Below are 21,260 nucleotides of genomic sequence, written 5' to 3'. Positions count from 1 at the left end.
AAGTCCAAGCAGCTGCTCATTTTCTCATTTGAGCTTTGTGAGTTCCTTTTCTTATCAAGATGACCAAGCTGAAAGCAGAACCCTGTTTTTTGTCAAGTGGTAGATTAGAGACCTCAGAAGCAGGAGCTGGAAAGCTCCAGACAACTGTGGAAGCACTGACTTTCTTTGATTTTCTCTCTCTCTCTCTCTCTCTCTCTCTCTCTCTCTCTCCCTCTCTCCCTCTCTCTCTCCCTCCCTCCCTCCCTCCTTCTCTCTTTCTCTCTCTCTCTCTCTCACATACATACTTCTTCACACTATTATTTTAATGGCAGCAAAGGGGGAAAAGATGTAGTATGCAGAATGAAGGACCACTTAAGTAGGAAGATGAGTGAGAATTACTTTTTAGGGGTTAGAGGTATGATTTAAGTTTTGAGAATCTGTTCTTACGGCTATTTCAAGACCAGTTTTAAAAAACACAATGAACAAATTAAGGCAACTTTGTATTTCTTCTGGTCAGGGAACTGATCCTTCAGATAAGACAGATTGGTATTTTGAAGGCATAATAAGGGATTTTCATTTGTGGCATTTAATACATTTTCCAGTTAATTTTTTTCAAAAGTGGGTAAAGTTCCCTCACAGCTCTTACTAAGCTGTGTCATATATCTTTAACCAAGCTGAAGATGCATTGAATTGCTGCCCTCCTTACCTTGGAAAGGAAAATGCTATAGCTCCCCCTTGTGCTGTTTGAGACCAAAAACATCCAATTTATCCACAGCCACAGAATTCACTCCTTTAGTGTTCTCAAAGTATCTCCTCAAAACTTTTTTGGGGACTGGAATTTTGCTATAGAGGAAAGTGCCGGGGATTCAGCTAATCTTTTATAACTTATCCCTTATTTCACATTCTCCTACTATGTATCTGAAATCCTCTTTCTTGGAAGGTCACTCTTTTCTGGCAAACAGTTCCTTTGGGATGATTTTCTTCACAAAGTTATAGTCTTATTATCTTCCACTTAGTATATGAAATCTTGTACCATTTCCTCTCCAAACAGGGGAATGGAACTTGTGTTCACTATTGCCTCATCTTGCCCTCTCATGGGAACCACTTCATTCTGTATCATGACTTCTCAGTTTAAAAAGACACCAGTTTCTTTGCTTGTCCACCTCCAGAGTAAACATGTCAAGTTCCCCCAAGTCTCTCACACTCTAGTACATGAGTTTGGACTTAAACATGTTGGCTACTCAATAAGTATGTAGACAGGGTGTGAGATGCAATCACACATCTCTTTTTGAAACAATACCCCAATCTCAACCCCACAGTTGACTTGAACATAGGAGCAGGGGAAATGCCACGGTGCTCCCTAATGAATTTTCTTACTTCAAATAATCTTTGAAAGCAATCAATAGTTTTCACATGTGTAGCTATTTTTATATAATGTGGTTCTAGTTCCTGATTTGGCACCTTTACCAATACCTCAAGATAAAGGGAAAAGTCTAATTTTATAGGTCATTTTTTAAATTATGTAAATTAAATGCCGATTGTCATGAAGATTTACAGTTTTGCAATTATATCTATAGGACAAAACCTTAATAAAATGGCTTCATTAACTTCGTATGCATTTTAAATGCGATAGATAGTAGTCTTCACCTATTCAGTCTCCTGTCTTTTTTAAAAAATATATCTTATTGATTTTTTACAGAGAGGAAGGGAGAGGGATAGAAAGTTAGAAACATCGATGAGAGAGAAATATCAATCAGCTGCCTCCTGCACACCCCCTACTGGGGATGGACCCGCAACCGAGGTACATGCCCTTGACTGGAATCGAACCTGGGACCCTTCAGTCTGCTCTATCCACTGAGCCAAACCAGTTAGAGCCAGTCTCCTGTCTTATATAACCTGGTCTGTGTGTCATGTTCAGTTTGATGTTCCAGTAAAAGTTCCATCCCATTTAATTTCACCATTTCCTGTCCTGACATCCATTATTTTAAATTTTTGGACAGTATTTTCTTAAGGAAAGTTAGAATTCTTTGGGCCCAACCATTGAAGAACTCCTACTTGTCCAACTTTATGATTTCCTTGACAAAGGAAAGTTTCACTCTACACAGACTGAAAACAAACTCATTGTTTTCTGATATCTATGAAGTTTGTGGTTGGACCATATGAAGCAGCAATGCAAGGTAGCACAGGCTAAGTGACAGCCTTATAAAAAGGAATGCTTTGTGAATTCTGAGGCAGGGAAAATCGGGCCTGGCAATCTTCTGAATGATGCAGTATTAAAGGAAGGGTAGAACTAAGACAGAAGTAGGGAGATTATTAGGAAATTCCATGTAGAGAGAAATTGCTACAAGAGTCCAGCAAATATCTGGTCTCTTAAATAACACTAGTTGAATTTTACTTAATATGATTTTCCATGTATTGCCATTTTTTTGTATATTTGTTTTACAACCTATCTGAGGTCAGAAATATTTTATTGCTTCATCTTCAGATCTTGTTCATAGTCAGTCGCAATAATTGACTAGGTATAATCAAATATTTTGGTTATCAAGTGAATAAACAAATAAATGCAATACTTAGCAGAAAGTGTGGAAAAAATATTTGGAGGGTTGCAATTTGAGAAAAAGGAACTGATTTCCACAAAGCCTCATTTATCATGATTTGAATGTAACAAGTATGCACTTTCTCATGAGAGATCACTCTTTATTAATGAAATCATTTTTAACTTCTGGAAAATAATTTGCATTCTGGTCTCTTAATCAACTATGTCTTATTAATAGTACTAACAAAACAATTTTTAAAAAATGAAAAACAAACCAAAAAAAGCTATGCCAAAACTGTCTCTCAGAAAAGGCTCAAAGCTTAAATAACTCCTGGGAACAATTTGCTAGCCTGGAGAATTCTTCTCATTTTGGTCAGGGCCTCCTATGGAGAGATTTATGTGCAATGTATGTCAAGAGGCAAAGTAATGGCATTGCCCTGCTATACAATGACTCGGACATTTGCTGAGTGCAGAAATGCACCTTTAAACCAGAGAAAGACGCAGAGTCTGCCCTGATCCAATCATTTGGAAAAGCCATGCGCACTGAAGCTGGGACCAAACATAATGACAGGATTTAATTGCTAATGCTCTAGAGGCAATGCACCTCTTTATGTGTTGACCTTTGACCCAGACTTGGGAGAGTGAAAACAGAGAGTGGATGGTTTCCCTTCCCCCTCCTCCATCTGATCATGCCTGTCTCTAATCCTGTCTACATACTCGTAACATTCAACTTTTCACTCTCATTCTTATTAGTTACTTCCAGCTTTGTAGCCAGGGTGAGAATGAATAGAACATAAGTGAAGGTAGCAGGAGAATTGGAGAAGGAAGTGTACACGCAGTGGACAGATGCTTAGAAGCAGGGAGCAGAATTATAACTATTGAAATGAGAGCTGAACTCCTGGTAACCTGATTCTTCTACCCCACCCACCCTAATATTTCATGAGATTTAGGCCTTTCCATCTTTCTGTTCTCTGTTCCCATTTTACCCTTTCCAGTCCATATTTATAATCACTCCCTTCTCTACACCTTCATCTCCCTTTCTCTTCTTACTTGGTTATTTATGAATGGCAAAATCTCAAAGTTAAATTCAAGGCTCCGCCTATTGCACATCTGTACCATGGTAGCTGGGCAGTTGAATGTAGTTGGAGAAAAAACACACAAATACTCTGATTGGTCTCACTGTAAATTCATAACCACTAACCACAGTTGATCTTTTGTGCTACTCAGCAAAGCTACTGTTCCATTCACTCTCCTGCTTTTTTACAAAACTTTCACACCTTCTTTCTCTTCAAATTTCTGGACTGTTCTCTAGACACACTGGCCTGCTTTCTGCTTCTAACATGCGAAGCACACTTCCAACTGAGAGCCTTTTTATTCATTCTTCCTCCTGCCTGGAGCACTCTGCACCTATCTGTTTGCTCCTTCACTTTCTTTAAGACCCTGCTATGTCATCATTATCATTTAGACCTTCCCAGACCATTTTATATAAGGCAGCAAGCCTATTCCCACTACCACCAGCATATCCTCTTCCCCTTTCTGTTTTCTTTAGCAGTTACCACCATCTGTCATTCTATATATTTTATGTGTGTATAATTTCTATTTCACTGCTAGAATGAAAAGGTTTCTTTCTTTTTCTTTCTTTTTAATTTTATCTTTATTGTTGAACATATTACAAATGTCCCTCTTTTTCCCCCATTAACACTCCACCCCACTCTTGCTTCCCTCCCACACTATTGTCTGTGTCCACGGGTTATGCATATATGCACACAAGTTCTTTGGTTGATCTCTTCTTGCCCCTCCCCCATTCTCCCACCCCCGCCTTCCCTCTGAGATTCATCAGTCTGTTGCATGACTCTGTGTCTCTTCATCTATTTTGTTTGTCAGTTTATTTTGTTCATTAGATTCCACATATAAGTGAGATTATGTGATACCTTTTTCTGAGTGGCTTATTTCCCTTAGCATAATACTCTCCAGGTCCCTCCATGCTGTCTCAAAGGGTAAGAGTTCCTTCTTTTTTTACAGCTGCATAGTATAGAATGAAAGTTTTATGAGAGCAAATATTTTTCCTTTCTTTTTATTCTTCTATACTTAAGCTTAACACAATGCTTGCCAGTATGCCATACATATTTGTTTAGGGAATGAATAGATAGATGAATGCCTGTTGGGGTTTCAGAATCCACTCTTTACATTTGCCAAACCCAGCATATTCAGCTACTCACCCTCTAATATTTTTATATGGTTACTGCCATTTCCAAGCCCAAATTTAATACACGTCATCTAATTGGTGAATAAAATATCTTTTATTTGGACTGTCTTGGGAAATCCAATGTGGGTTTTTTTTCAAGTCATATATCTTTTATCTGAAGGATCAAAAACATTTACAACTTGAATAAACAGTATTGAGATTTGGTCTGAATAAAAATCACATATTGTTAGTATATTCTACATAGAATCATACTTATTGAATGGAGTCCTCAAAGGAAGCATAGATGATTATTTTCCAGTTAGTTTAATGGGCTCTGATAGTAGAATTGGCTTATCCAACGTCACTATGTTTATTTGAAAATAAGTGTTATTGTGTACCTGTTAGAATGGCTACCATTAATAAAGCAACAAAAAGTGTTGGTGAGGATGTAGAGAAAAGGGAACCCCTATACACTATTGGTGGGAATGCAGACTGGTGCAGCCACTGTGGAAAACGATATGGATTTTCCTTTAAAAATTAAAAATGGAACTGCCTTTTGACCTAGCAATCTGGGTATATATCCCCCAAGAACTTGGAAACACCAATCATAAAGAATATATGCACCCCTATGTTCATAGAAGCACTATTTACAATAGCCAAAATCTAGAAAAAGCCCAAGTGCCTATTAGGAGGTGGGTGGATAAAAAAAGTTGTGATACATCTACATAATAGACTACTATGCAGCTGTAAAAAATATGGAACTCCTTTTGCGATAGCGTGGATAGACCTGGTGATTATTATGCTAAGAAAAATAAGCCAGACAAAGAAAGATAAATACCAAATGATCTCACTTATATGTGGAAAATAATGAACAAAATAAACTGACAAGCAAAATAGAACCAGAGGCATGGATGCATGGAACAGACTGACAGAAGTCAGAAGGGAGGAGGATGCGCGGGGGGCCTGGATGAAAGAAGGTGAAGAGATTAGCCAAAGAACATATGCATGGCCCATGGACACAGATACCAGTGTGGTGATGGCCAGAGGGAGGGAGTGGGGCATGGGTAGAGGTTGGTAAAGGGGGGCAAACATGGGGGACATCTGTAATTGTGTCAACAATAGAAAAATAAAAATAAATGTTAGTTGAAGTTGTTTGGTTTTTCAGAGCTCTTCCTTATGATTATTGGGGATACCCAGAAATTATTGGAAACTTCTACAGTAATTATATGACCCAGTCTTTTCTACTTACTGCCTACAAAGACTTACACACTATCTCATTGGTCCTTCATCATTTCTATCCAGGGAGGTTTGCTTGGGTAACTGAGTAGAAATCTCTCACCACATGTTGGATGTGTCTTTGTTCTTCTCGCATGTTTCAAACAGAAATCCTTGATTTTATATGCGATCACAGTTATAATCAGATGTCAGTGGGAGACATCTAACCTAGAGATGTTACTTTTTCATAATCACTGAGCCTAAAGAGCCTTCTAGGGTTTATTTATCTACCTTCAAATGTTCTGCTTTTGCAATGAATGCCTTGGGAGTGAGAAATGCATGTTCAGAATTAAAAGGTATATTCTCATTGGTTCTCAAGTGTTTCTTACTCTTGAAAGCACGAAATGGTGGGAAATACAAATACAGGTTACAGAGGGTAAATACTCCAAAAACCTGAAAAGTTCTCATTAAGTGATCTTAATATAGAATTAATATCCTGGGTTTCTGGGTTCTTGGGCTGTTAAGCATTCTTCCCAAGGGCCAATTTCTCATTTGCTCTATAAATATGAGGCCAAGCCTCATCATTTTGCAGAGTTGAGGTAGGTCTGAGAAATCTCACTCCAGGAGATCTTCTCTTTTACAAAACACTTCTCCCACCCTGGGTATGGGTCAAGTTCCAGAAAATGGCAGTGAAAGGACATTTCCCCATATCCTTTGTCCCCACTGGGAGCAAGGCCCTTTTTTATTGTGATGTTTACACTTGATATTTAGAGTCTAATGTTGTTTAGGTACAGTAAGTGCTCATATCCTTTGTGTCCCTGAGAGCACTGGCCACAATACCCTGCATGGAGCAGACACTCAGGAAATCGTAATACACAGCACAGAGCAGATTTTCAGCAAATACTAAATGACCAAGAAGATTAATGTAAAGTGAATTAGTAAGTTAACAGTGAAGCAGACAATTCATACTAGGAGTTTTTATCCTTACAGCCAGCTTATTGACACTGTACGTCATGGCTCCAGATTTCATAGGAGTAGTGCAGCTTTATGAGTTTCTGGCTATGTTTTGAGATCAGCAGCTAGCCCAGTGTGTTGCACTAGTAGTAGATCAGTAAAATATAATGGACTGAGTTTATACGTAAAATGAAAGAAAGGCACTTTGGCTTTCATAACTTTTAAAAAATGTTTTTGGAATTAATTTTAGAGAGAAGAAGAGAGAGAGAGAAGAGGGAGAGAGAGGGAGAGGGAGAAGGAGAGAGGGAGAGAGAGGGAGAGGAAGAGGGAGAGAGGGAGAGAGAGGGAGAGGAAGAGGGAGAGAGATGGAGAGAGGGAAAGAGAGACATCAGTGTGAGATAAAAACATCCATAAGCTGCCTCCTACACTGGGGATCGAACCGGCAACCCAGGTATGTGCCCCAACTGGCAATCAAATCCACCACCTTTTGATGCATGGGCCAACACTCCAACCAACTTAGCCACACTGGCCTGGGCTGACTTTTGAATATAGCTGCCATCCATATATTTTTAATTTGATGTGGTAGTGGCAAGGGAGGAGGAATATCACTACTGCTGAAGTTTATAGTCACATAGTGCTCTTCAGTGGAGTCTTAGAGAACTGATACATTTTAGTTCAAAACCTTCTTAAAAAGAGCAATCAAAGGAAGCCCCCAAAGCTTTTGGGTGATGAGGCAGAATCAAGCAGGTGATTTAAGCTTAAAATGTGCTAGGAAAAGTGAGCAGTGGTTAGATCCCTCAGCTGTGCATCAGCAAGATGTTTCTTTTCTTTTTTTAAAATATATTTTATTGATATTTTACAGAGAGGAAGGGAGAGGGATAGAGAGTTAGAAACATCGATGAAAGAGAAACATAGATCAGCTGCCTCCTGCACACTCCCCACTGGGGATGTGCCCGCAACCAAGGTACATGCTCTTGACCGGAATCGAACCTGGGACCCTTGAGTCCGCAGGCCGACGCTCTATCCACTGAGCCAAACAGGCCAGGGCCAGCAAGATGTTTCTTAATCTTAATGCTCAGTGGGCTCAAGGAAGTCTCCTTTATTCTGGAATGGAATGTAAGCAGGTTGAACTGTGAAGAATGAATGATGAACAGAAACATCATTGTTTGATACATGTGTCTCTTAAATGTGTTTTTGAAGGCAGGGAATGGAAATGTCAAGAGGGTCTGAGATTATTTCAGCTATCATTAGAAATTACAATTCTTGATAAATACAGATCAGTTGTGATTAAAAAATTTGAATGCAGACTGGAAGCGGTTCTGGGGTTACATGTTCATTTTCTCAAATGGTCAAAATTAGAACAATTAATACTTTTTTGTGTGTGGAGAAGAAATAGTTTAAACTATTACTAAGCATTAAAGTAGGACAGTGAGAACTATATATAAATAATCCAGATTTCTTGAATTTGCAGTTTTGCTTGAATGTTTTTTCAGCCCCATTTCCACCATGATAAATATGATTGTCTTCTCACTTTGATTCATGTACACTTTTGTATAGGGATGGGTGCAATTCCTACTTCCCTGAACATAGCTTAATAGATAAAATATTTGATAAAACAAAAATTTCATTAATTGATTCCATGAATTTTTAGTTTTTGATAATTTGGACAGGGACTAAGCAGAAGTTTTCTTTGGTATTACTCATAAAAACCAGATTTGCTGAGCAAGTTAATAACATAGACAAGATTTACGAAGAATATTTAACTATGTAGGAGGAAACATAACTTCTAATCAATTATTGGTAACATGCTTTCTGATATAAGCATTTGTTGTGCTAGGTGCCAACCTATTTATTAACTCAGATTGGTTCACTACTTAGTTATCCAGAAATTTTTAATTTTGAGTGATTAAGTCAGTGATGGCGAACCTATGACAAGCGTGTCAGAGGTGACACGCGAACTCATTTTTTGGTTGATTTTTCTTTGTTAAATGGCATTTAAATATAAAAAATAAATATCAAAAATACAAGTGTTTTACTATGGTTGCAAATATCAAAAAATTCCTATATGTGACACGGCACCAGAGTTAAGTTAGGGTTTTTCAAAATGCTGACATGCCAAGCTCAAAAGGTTCGCCATCACTGGATTAAGTATCTGAACCTCCCCCATTGGTTTGAGTATAGGGATTTAGCTCAGGTTATATGGGCCCTGTGGCAGAGCTAGCTGTAGGAACCTCTCTAATCTATATATGATGGGCAAGAAATTGTTACTTATACTTATTTTTGTCAATGAACCAGATACTCTAGAGTTGACCATGGTGTCTGTGGGATATTAGTCACTAATATAACTTTTGGAGTCACTAGGGTGTCCTATAGAGGGCTAAGTGTGGAAGAAGAAGGCAGTGGGGGGCATTGATTTTGATACCTCATAGCCTAAATTTTTGAAGGATCTCTAAACAATGTCTTTTTAACGTATGTGTTCAGTGCTCAATACAAGTGGGCTTATTTTTGTGGCCTTTGGAAGGAGCCATTGTATTTTAGGGAGAAATATTCATCACCAACAGGGTGATGTATTGGTTGTTAGGGACAGCAGTATATCTGAAGTCCATTTTCATATCTTCCTAGAAAATTCAGGGCTTTGGAAATAATTCCTTTACTTACTTAGTACTCAAAAGTCTATCCTTGTCTTGAACACCTTGTCACATATGTTTTTGGAAAGCTGGGATATTTGGCTGAAAGTTTTCTGTATTTTTTTTACCATGTTGAACATTTGACAAGCAGAGTTAGTTACTCATTGTGGGGCCTTTTTTTTAACCTTTTCTGGAACACTTAGTGGTTCTTCCTTGACTTTTTACATGTAGGATGTGGTGATCTTAGTCCAGTGTCATGGTGCTGTTCCTCATAATCTGATTGGACTTTCTCTTTCCTTACATCAGTGACTTGCTGTCTTACTGTTTCCTTTTACTTACTTTCTGTTAGGGTGATGTTAGGGACCCCATCAGATACTGAGCAGAATTGTCAGATTCATCGGGCTTGTCCTGAAGCAGGCAGTGTACATGGAAATGTTAATATGCAAAGAATTGAGGTTACAGATTTATCACTTAGTGGGACTAATGACATGTTGGTAAGGGGAAGATGAGTGGTGTGTTTGCAAAGCCTAAGAACTTGTTTGGAGAGTTCTTGGACTGAGATTAGAATGCTTCAAGTTCTCATGCCCGAAATGACCCAATTCAGGGAAATTTGATACACCCAACTTGTTGGCATATATGTCTCACTGGTGGTTTGAAGGGAAGGCAACTGGGGAGTAGAGAAATGGTATTACTTCAAGAAATTGACCTACTCTAGCTTGCAGAAGGTGAATACCAGGCACTTTATGTTAGTTGCCAAATGTAATCAATTGGTGGAGAATGTGGAAGCAATTCTGGCCAATCAGAAGAAGAACAATGCTAGACTCTGATTATGAAAATGGTTACTTTACAGTTGAATTCCATGTTGTCTGGAGCACAAAACAGATCTCACACTTACTTGCCCAGGTTCTGGGTAAAATGCCTTGTATTTACTTGTCCATGGATGGCTAAGTATGTTCTGATGGTGTTCACATAATAATTTATGGAAAAGAGATTATGAGACCTAAGGCCTGCTGGAAGTTGTTTCATATGATTTTCCCATTTGCTTATGTTTGTGGTCCAGGTATACTATAAGGCTTCTTGACAGTACTTCTCAGCCCAGCTGATCCTTGGAATCTACTGGTGATTCTACTTTAGACAGGTAAATATGAACATACTTGCAGGTATGAGAAAAGCAGGACCAAAGATCCTGGAGATGGTCTGCTGAGTACATATTTCACCCATGTTGAGCACAACCAGTTTACTTCTAGGCCATACAGTGATGCATTAAGGAACAGAAAGTAGAAATATGTTAATTAGGACTTAGCAAGAAATTTATGGATGTCTGAGTGCTGACTTGGTTTTGCCCCTGTTATAAAGGCCAAAAGGATACCAGGCCATTGACTTCTTTCCTTTTTTAACCTGGGGAATTCTTCACTCTACATGGATTATACTGACCTTGAAACTTTGGACATACCTCCATAGTAACAGTGAAGGCAACATTTGAGCCAATAGGAAATTCTCCACTCATCACATCCTGTTTTTATAAATCTTTTATACTTGTGTTTGCTTATTCAGTAGTAAAGCATAGTAAACACAATCTTGAACTGATTCTTGGTCATCATTTTACTTTCAAAATTGTGATGAGTTTTTCATGGTCTTGCTCAGCATGACTTCAAAATTTTAATTACCCGGCACTTATCATGAAAATGTGGATATTTTAGACCATACCAGGTCATCTTAGCATGTGGGAGCTAGAGATAGCCTGTTCTTTAAAACCTGCTTTAAGCAGTGATAGTTTAGGATCCCACATGGGGTAGAATGTGTAGACTTTCCCCAGTTCCATGTGAAAGAAAGGAACATAACTGCATTTGGAAGGAGGTAGACTGATTAACTATTAGTGGTCAATGTATAAAGTCCTCTAGATTTCTGGATATCAAGAGATATATGCCCTGGCCAGTGTGGCTTAATTGCTTGGAGTGTCATCCAGTAAACTGAAAGGTTTTGGGTTTGATTACTGGTAAGGGCACGTACCTAGATTGCAGGTCTGATCCCCTGTCAGGGCATATATGAGAGACAGCCATCTCATCTCATCTCATTTCATCTCTCTCTCTCTCTCTCTCTCTCTCTCTCTCTCCATTCCTTTCTCTCTAAAATCAATAAACCTATCCTTGGGTGAGGATTGAAAATAAAATAGATATTCATCTGTTATTGGGTTGAGGGCCACATAGTGCCTCCCACTTTCTTATTCACTTATTGTGGTTACCCTGTGGGGTCATTCTATGACAGGAGGATTAATATATTATATGCATACACTTGAGACACTGTTCATTATGCTTTTCACCTATGTATTGAAAGCCTTCCAAGTGTTTAATTATGTCAGTTGAAGTGGGGAAATTAATACAGAATTAATTTAGTATTGCAGTGGAAAAGAGATTTAGTGTATAGGAGTAGAGTTGAATTCTAGCCAAACATTTCTCTGATAGCTTAAATAATTTTTTCTCAATTGTTTTTCAGAAGTGACCTTACTTTGGGAATCAAGACTCTGCCCTCATGCAACTGTGGACAGCTCTTGAAGGATATTAGTTTTATCACTAAAGATGTGGGTATCCAGAACCTGAAGAGACTCTAGTATAAAACCAGCACTAGAAATAGAATTACTCTGTATAGAGAACTAAGGTACCATTGCTTTAGTGTTGTCTCCAGAGGTGAATTCAAAACAATTTGGAACTTCAAGTTTGTCAATAATTCAGGATACATATATTTTATCTATAAGGAAAACATGGCTGCTATAATAGTACATGGTTTTGTTCAAATATGGGACATGGATACTGGGATGTCTAAATTGAAAGAAGCATTTATTGAAACAGTGGAAAGAAAGAAGAAAGCTAAATTGGTGATTCATTTCAGCACTGGAGAATATACAACTTTTGAGCTAGGTAATAATATTAAAAACATAGTCTTTAGATCCTATGGAGAAAATCAGAATTACCTGCATTTAACTTTCCAAAATAATAACTTCTTGTTTATTAGAAAATTATCCTCTAGAGACGCTAAAAATTTGACAATGTTCTTAGATAGAGTCCATCAAAATAATCTTCAATCACCCTTGAGAACTGATATGGGTGGAAGTGTCTTCTCCAGAACAAAAACACAGAAGAAAATCAATAAAACTTTATTTGACAAAATCTATCAGAAGTTAGTAAGTGGATTTTTTGAGCTAAGAGAAGGAAGTGGAACACCTGACCTTCAGAAGTTGCTTTTGGATACATCAAAATTATCACTGCTTACTTTCAACGAGTTACTAAAAGAGGGATCGAAGAAGAGGAAAAGGATGGCATCATCTGATTCAGATATATATGGGAAATTTCAGGAAGAGAATAAATCTGTAAGAAACAAGAAATCCAAGACAAATCCCTTGAAGTATGTAACTGATGATGAGAAGGAAGAAATGTGGTTGAAAGAGTTAAAAGAAAGTAAGAAATTGGATTATTTATTCGAGACCAATCCTACTGGAAACCCTTACCTAGATGGCACTTATTTTCTTCAAACTCTCGCTGAGAAAATATATATGATACTTCTATTGAAATCATTATGTAATGAGGATGATCCAGAGTGGGAGAGACTCAAGATGACCTTTGACTTTTACCCAGAGAAACTATGTCAAGGCCTCCCCAATTTGGGAAACACCTGTTACATGAATGCAGTTTTACAGTCCCTATTTTCTATTCCAACTTTTGCTTATGATTTACTCTATCAGGGTTTCCCATGGAGTGAAATCCCCCTTGATGCTCTTAGCTTGTGCCTGTCACATTTGCTTGTTTTGAAAGACATTTATAGCATAAAAACCAAGGAGAGATTACTTATCAATATTAAAAATGCCATTTCAACAGTTGCAGAGATGTTCTCTGACAACACACAGAATGATGCTCATGAGTTTTTAGGTCACTGTTTAGATCAGATGAAAGGCAACATGGAAAATTTAAATACAATTTGGAAGACTAAAATTGAATCTGAGGAAGAAAATTCACCCCAACAGTTTTTTGCTGACAATGCCGTCACCAAAAGGCTTGTTTGTCCTGTCACCACTAATTTTGAGGTTGAGTTGCTGCACTCTATTACTTGTAAAGCCTGTGGTCAGGTTGTTCTCAAGACAGAAGTTAATAATTATCTCTCCATCAACCTTCCCCAAGGAAAAAAAACACATCCTTTGTCTATTCAATCTACTTTTGATCTTTTCTTTGGAGCAGAAGAGCTTGAGTATAAATGTGGGAAGTGTAACCACAAGACTTCTGTTTCAACGCACAAATTCAGTAGGCTACCCAGGGTCCTCATTATTCATCTGAAACGCTATAGCTTTAATAAGTTCTGGTCGTTAAGGAAGGATGACCAGGAAGTCATTATTTCTAAATATTTGAAGGTGTCTTCTCATTGCACTGAAAGTACCAAACCACCTTTTCCCTTAAACAAAAATGTACATATTAGGGATTTCCATTTGTTAAAATTCTTTCATAAGATTAATTTTGAAATCCTTAAGTCATTGACACCTTCAACAAAATTGACCTCAAAATCCAAGGATTGCTTGGCTCCACACATTGAATCAGACAAAGAGTCTGAACCACAAAAGGACCAGATTTTTGGGTTAAGCAAAGAACAGAAGAAAAACAACCTGGGAAAACACTCTAAACTGACTACAGCAGAGTCCCTCTTGGTAAACTCAGGATATGGCACAGCCATTGAAAAAGAGCTATTAGTTCCAGGCTTAATGAGGAATCTGGAAAATACCAACCTTTCTGTGGTCCATGAAGATGAAGGTAAACCCACCAGTGGCCCAGACACATCTGCAGAAGTTCATCTTCAAGAAGTCCCTAGAAATCCAAAACGAAAGAAATATGAGAAAGCCAGTATGTTTGCAGCTGTTGATAGTGTCACGGAGACTACTGAAGATTTTTCTGAAGATGAGAAAAACAAAATTTCAGAAGAGTTCTCAAATGTGCCTGGACAGACTCCACAGTGTGAAAAGCTGAAAATCTATGAAGAAGCCCTTTGGCAGGCACTGCTTCAAAGCCTTCCGAAGACAGATGCCCAGTGCCACACAGATAACCTTACAAAACCTACAGAATTAAGTCTCCAGGAGGCCAATGAGAATTCCCACAGTGCATCGGGTTCCAATAAAAACCTGGGACACAAAGACTTTTTAGCTAAGAAGAAGAAGACAGAAGCTAAAGCCAAGAAACCAAATCCCAAGATAAGAGATCAGTATGCTTATCGGCTCATTGGTGTTATTAGCCATCTTGGTAATACCCTAAATTCAGGCCATTATATCAGTGATGCCTATGACTTTGAGAGGAAAGTCTGGTTCAATTATAATGATATGCAGGTATCAAGTATCCAGGAAGTTTTGATGCGGGAGGCTAGGCTTCGCACTGGGTACATCTTCTTTTACATGCACAATAAGATTTTTGAAGAGCTGTTAGGAAAGGAAGAGAACTCCCAGCCTCATAGCACAAAGGCAGGGGAAAACCATCAGAAAGAATAAGAAGGACAAACTCCTAGATGCACAAATCTGCTTGACTGCCTCACTAGCTACCACTTCTTCCATGGAAAGAAAATTCTGAGCTTTAGCTGAAGATGCAGAGGCAGTTAGCATCTAGGACCAAAGTTCAGGCAGAAACACTTATGGCAAATCTCCATTCTAACCCTCATATAGACACCTCAATCCCACAGTTCCAGTTGCTAAACATCCTTTCCTGCTAGTAGACTAGAATTGTGCTTTTCATATTCTAATGCAGTGGATTCCAACAGCAGTCCTTGAACCAACAGCATCAAGAGCATGGAGGAACTTGCTGAAATGAAAATTCTTATTCTGTTATAAAACTACTTATTCAGAACCTCTGGGGGATGGGATGGGTAGCAATTTCATGTTGAGAAAGTAGGACAACCACCACTGTAGTGTGTACAGTATATTGGTGTTCTTTGATGTATATTTGAAATGTTTATATTTGTAATGAGGTTTGACTACATCTTTTGTTTATTATATTCATGTATGTATTTTCTTTGGAAACCTGTTAATATCAAAACACACACACAAAATTACTCTTCTGCTGATCATACTTAGCAATTTAATAGAAAAGTAGATTCTGGATTCCTGGCAAAACAAGATAAAACAGTTGTTGAGGTCCTAGCAATAAAAAAGTAGTTGTTGGGATCCTGGCAATAAATAAAGAGGGAAAATTATGAATCCTTTTGGGCATATGTAGATGAGACTGAACACCAAGTCAAGTCTCCAAATTGTTTGCTAAAGACCTCCTTTTCCTCTATGCCAAAGGGGCTATATATCACTAAGCTTAAATCTTGAGGATGGAGAAGTTGATCCGCCCTCAAGAAATTGACCAACTTTTCCTGTTTGTCTGCTAGCAAGTTGTTCTTGGTTAACTGATCCCACTTTGCCATTTTGGTCTTCTTAGAGGGATGCTTGCATTGCCTCAAAGAAACATTGATTACCAGAACTTTAACTGAAGCTTTGAACAATCCTCTTCATTTAACACTATAATACTAGTTCCATATTTCTCTTACTTCTCTGCACCTTATAACATGGTGGCCTTATTCCTTCAATGAGCAAGGAGTAAATGCTTTATTTTAATAAAAAATGTTTTTATTTCAGAGAGAGGAAGGGAGAGGGAGCAAGAAATAGAAACATCGCCAGACATCAATACATGCTTTAAAATGGATTTGTAGGATTTGAAAGTCTTACTTGTGACTGATTTGATACATTGTCAGAAATGTGCACCTGCATATGATCTGCTTCTGGGTAAAAGTCTCATGGATCCTGGGTTGGCCATATTCTGTTAGAGTTCCCTGTGATTCCGAGATTTAATAATTCTGATATTAAGCATGTACCATCTCTGTAACCCAGACATTCCCTGCCTTTCAGGCAGTGAATCTTTAACAACTTGTACCTTAGTTATGAACAAAATAATTGTACTAAGGGGCTATCTCACATCACACTGAGGGATTGAATTTTGGTCCTACCTTTAAAAACATGGGTATCCCTCCTTGCGTATGGGATATGGTCTTTGTAAGAGCTTGTTGATGTTTCTAATCACAAAGGCCTTTAAAGGGATGAACTGAAATTTAATGGTGTGAGAAAGTTAGAAAATGCCCTCTGAGGGAACACCAGATTCCAAAGTTTAGGAATTCTACTGTTCAGGGCATGTATCTAGAAGGTATGAATGGGACATTAAGATTGATGAGGTAAATAGGAGTTTCCTAGATTGAATTAATCACTCTCATGGAAGAAGGTGTTGTAGACACAATAATGAGAGATTTGTTCAACCTGTGTAGTACTTCAGCAGCTGGACTGGTTGAAGGATAAGACTGAAGTTATACTTAGAGGAGGAGAGTGACAGTTTTGTTTCTCAAATTTAAGCTTTTGACTTCTCTAGAATAGTTAAATCTGAGCCCAGTTACATAGACATCAAAGTAGGAGTTTTGGTAAGAGTGAGGAAAAAGTCATTTTGTTTTGAAAGGAAAATGAAGATGTCAATATTTTTAAGAGATTTAAATTTTTTGGTGTGGTGTATAGAGTACTATACAGACTGAACATGCCGCTCTTCAGTGTGTAGCACTTCTAATGTAGGGCAAATCAAAAGATGACGAAGATGGTTGGGATACCCATGAGAGGGAGGATCTGTCCTGGACAGATGGCTTGGATGGAATTCATCATTGCCCTGTGAGAAGAAATTCTGACTGTATAATACAATGAGTGGCTATATACTATTTACTGGTTTTATTGTTGTTTCAAATAAAAGATTAAAATAATTCAATGACTCAGTGGTTGTTATTTATTGTGGATTTTAATTGTTCTCTAATTTACAGATCAGGTTTCTAAGTGATCCATCGCTATAAAAACTTTCTTTGTCATTCAATGTATTAGTTTTCGGTTGCCTCTGTAACAAATTACAACAAACTGAATGGCTTAAAACAATATAAGCTTATCTTCTTATAGTTCTGGAGGTCAGGACTTCCAGATGGATGTTACTGGGTTAAAATCAAGATATTGGAAGGGCTACAATCCTTCTGAGTTCTCTAATGAGACCATCTATTTCCTCACCTTTCCCAGCTTTTAGAAACTGTCATCATTCATAGCTTCATTTCTCCACCATCATAGCCAGTAATGTCAGGATGAGTCCTCACACTGCTATCTCTGATTCTCCCTCTTCTGCCTTCCTCTTCCACTTTTAAGAACCACAGTGAGAGTTGGTTCACCCACATAATCCAGGATAATCTTTAATCTGCTATGTGGATAGCAATAAGAACCAGTAGATGGTTTTAGGGGAAGATAGCTCAGACAGGTTCACACCAGGACCGTGGTCCAGATGGTTTTAGGGGAAGATAGTTCAGATAGGTTCACACCAGGACCATGGTCCAGAATATCACTCTCTAGTGTCTACATCCATCCTCTACCAATCTGGTCAGACTTCCACTCCCCATGTTGACCCTAACAGTAAAAATGTTTCAAAAGAGAAGTCTTAGCAAAATATGTTTCTGTAGCCTAGCAGAGTGCATTATTTCCCCCACTAAAAGTTCCAGTGGCTGGAAAGCAGCAGTGGGATTGTGACCTCCAGGTAACCCTGTTTGCCACTTCAATTCAGAGGCAATGCATGAGTGGTACAAGGGGATTCACACCTAGTGCCAGGCACTGGGCATCACTTTGCTAGGCAGCAACAGCACTGTGTCCATGCAGGACGAGGCCTCCCCCCCATTGCAAGATAGAGTTCTAGCTTAAGTAATCTACTCATAAAAAGATGTTATACCTGAGATACAGGTAACTCTTTCAAACTTAATGTGTGTACATATATCCTATATAATAAAACCCTAATATGCAAATCGACCAAATGGCGGAACAACCGGCAGAATGACAGGTTGCTATGACATACACTGACCACCAAGGGGCAGATGCTCAACACAGGAGCTGAACCCTGGTGGTCAGGCACTCCCACAGGGGGAGCACAACTCAGTCAGAAGCCAGGCTCACAGCTGGCGAGCACAGTGGTGGGGACAGGAACCTCTCCCGCCTCTGCTGCAGGCGGGTGGTAAGGAGCGATGAGTCCCAGACTGCAAGAGGGCACAGGCTGGGCTGATGGACCCCCCCCCACCCCCCTCCAGTGCAAGGATTTCATGCACCAGGCCTCTAATATACATCTATATGTCTACTAGTATTTATGAATAGAGAGATTTATTTAAGGAATTGGCTATGCAATTTAGGACTGGTAAGTCTGAATTCTGTATTGCAGGTCTGCCAACTAGAAACTCAGGCAGGAATCAATGTTACAGTCTTGAGTCTGAAATCCATAGGGAAAGCTGACAGACTGAACACTGCTGCAGTCTTAAGGCAGAATTTCTTATTTGGGAAACTTAAAATTTGCTCTTAAGGCCTTCAACTAAATGAATAAGGCCCAACCACACTATCAAGAGTAACATTTACTTAAATTTGACTGACTATAAATGTTATTCACATCTACAAAATACATCCACAGCAACACATATTGTTTGATTAAATAACTGGGGACTATAGCTCACCAAGAAGACACATAAAACTAAACATCACATGTGTTACGTAAGTCCTCAAACTCAGCGAGCCTTAAGAAAAGCAAGGGTGAGTTTCCAAGATGTCAGGAGAGCAGGTGGAAGTTACACTCATCCCTTGTCAGGACAAAACCAGAATTACAACTACATTATAGAACAATCAACTCGAATAATCAACTGAAGTCTAGCTGTACAGAAGTTTTGTGATCAGGACTTACAGAAGAAGCCACATCTGGACTACCTGATGAAATTCTACTGGTCTCATGCTGATGACTCCCTGAGACCCTGCCCTATCACAAGGGCCCATAGGCTCAGGTAAGTGGCAGCTGGCCTTGATGTACCTTGAGAATTTCGCTGAGTATCCCCAGACCCATCACTGTAGCTGAAAGTTAATCTCTATCAACCTGGTGAACATCACTTGCCCCTACCTAGTAACTCACCGAGAACCTACATCATACAACTAGCATAGCTTTTTCAGTGGCTGAGACTACCATGAGCTGGTAGGCATAAGCTGATCTCAGGGTGCCTTGGGCTTTTACTGACCTGCTGCCAGGGTTAGTACTTGTGGAAGCTGCTCTTGGTATGCAGCTTGGCCCTCCCCGACACATCCAGGCCCAGCAGAGGTAGCCACAAACTGTGGATTGTTTTGTAGCTCCTAACAGGTATCCCAGGACCAGTCACAGGCAGTGTCTGACATTGATCTGCACCAGAGACCCTCCCAACAGCCCTCAGAACCAACAAACTCAGTGGCAAGCTTCATACTACATTATAGCATGAGGCAATTAGCTCCATAAGCAGTACAACAATAGGCACCAGAATCTGCTGGAGCAAATTCCACTTTGTGTGGTCAGCACCTGCATGGCAGCTCACACACTGTTGTTGAGGTCAATCATGGTTATAAAGATGCTCAAGGCACTTGGGGAAAAAGTGGATGAACTCAGTAAAAACATAACTGAGGAGATAGTCAGTATAAAAAATGACATATACTTTTATCTGACAAAATAGACCTCAAAGTGAAGGCCATAACAAGAGATAAGTAAGGCCACTTCATAATACTAAAGGGAGCAATTCAACAAGAGAATATAACTCTGATAAACATATATGCACCCAATACAGGAGGACCCAAATACATAAAAAAAACTTCTGGAAGATATTAAGGGAGAGATCGACAGCAATATAGTTATAGTAGGGGACTTTAATACCCCCATTGACATCACTGGATAAATCCTCTAAACAAAAAATCAGCAGAGAAACATAAATCCTAAATGACTCACTAAATCAGATGGAATTAATTGACATCTTCAGAACATTTCACCCAAATCTATAGAATATACATTCTTCTCAAGTGCACACAAGGCATTTTCAAAGATAGACCACATATTGGGACATAGGCAAAGTCTCTTCAAATTCAAGAAGATAGAAATTATATCAAGCATCTTCTCAGATCACAATGGCATAAAGTTAGAAATCAACTACAATGAAAAAAAATCAAACACTTGGTGGCTAAATAGCATGCTATTAAACAATGACTGGGTTACCAATGAGATCAAAGAAGAAATAAAAAGCATACTGGTAACAAATGACAATGAAAACACAACAATCCAAAATTTATGGGACACAGTGAAAGCAGTCCTGAGAGGGAAGTTCATAGCTCTGCCAGCATGTCAAACTCACAGCCTACCTCAAAAAAATAAGAAAAAATGGTAATAAATTATTTAACTCTACAACTTAAAGAATTAGAAAGAGAGCAAGAAGAAAAGCCCAGAGTGAGCAGAAGGAAGGAAATAATAAAGATTAGAGTGGTAATAATAATAAAGACAAAAAAACCCAAAACAATACAAAAGATCAATAAAACCAAGAGCTGGTTCTTTAAAAGGATAAACAAAATTGATGAACCTCTAGCCAGGCTCACCAAGAAACAAAGGGAGAGGACCCAAATAAACAAAATCAGAAATGAAAGAGGTGAAATAACAAATGATCCCACAGAAATACAAAGGATTATTAAAAAAAATACTATGAACAACTCTACTCCAACAAACTGGACAATCCAGACCAAATGGACATATTCTTAGAAAAATACAAGCTTCTAAAACTCAATCAGGAAGTATAAAAAAAACCTGAATAGGCCAATAGTTCCTGATGAAATTGAAGCAGTAGTCAAAAATCTTCCAGCAAACAAAAGCCCTGATCTGGATGGCTT

General features: G+C 38.6%; 1 protein-coding gene across 1 annotated transcript; it reads left to right on the top strand.

Annotated features, from left to right (window-relative positions):
* The first annotated feature begins 12,254 nt into the window (after positions 1-12,254).
* On the top strand, positions 12,255-15,011 carry USP26 (ubiquitin specific peptidase 26). The gene has a single exon (XM_005872844.1). The coding sequence runs from the start codon at positions 12,255-12,257 to the stop codon at positions 15,009-15,011; it is 2,757 nt and encodes a 918-aa protein (XP_005872906.1).
* The last annotated feature ends 6,249 nt before the right edge of the window (positions 15,012-21,260 follow it).

This window comes from Myotis brandtii, unplaced genomic scaffold, assembly GCF_000412655.1.
Source record: "Myotis brandtii unplaced genomic scaffold, ASM41265v1 scaffold393, whole genome shotgun sequence".
Classification (NCBI taxonomy): Eukaryota; Metazoa; Chordata; class Mammalia; order Chiroptera; family Vespertilionidae; genus Myotis; species Myotis brandtii.
Note: the sequence above shows the minus strand (reverse complement) of the source record. Positions and strands in the feature narration are given on the sequence as shown.

What these genes read in the sequence shown, in the direction of transcription:
- USP26 (XM_005872844.1), top strand. Translation starts at nt 12,255, where the DNA reads ATGGCTGCTATAATAGTACATGGTTTTGTTCAAATATGGGACATGGAT.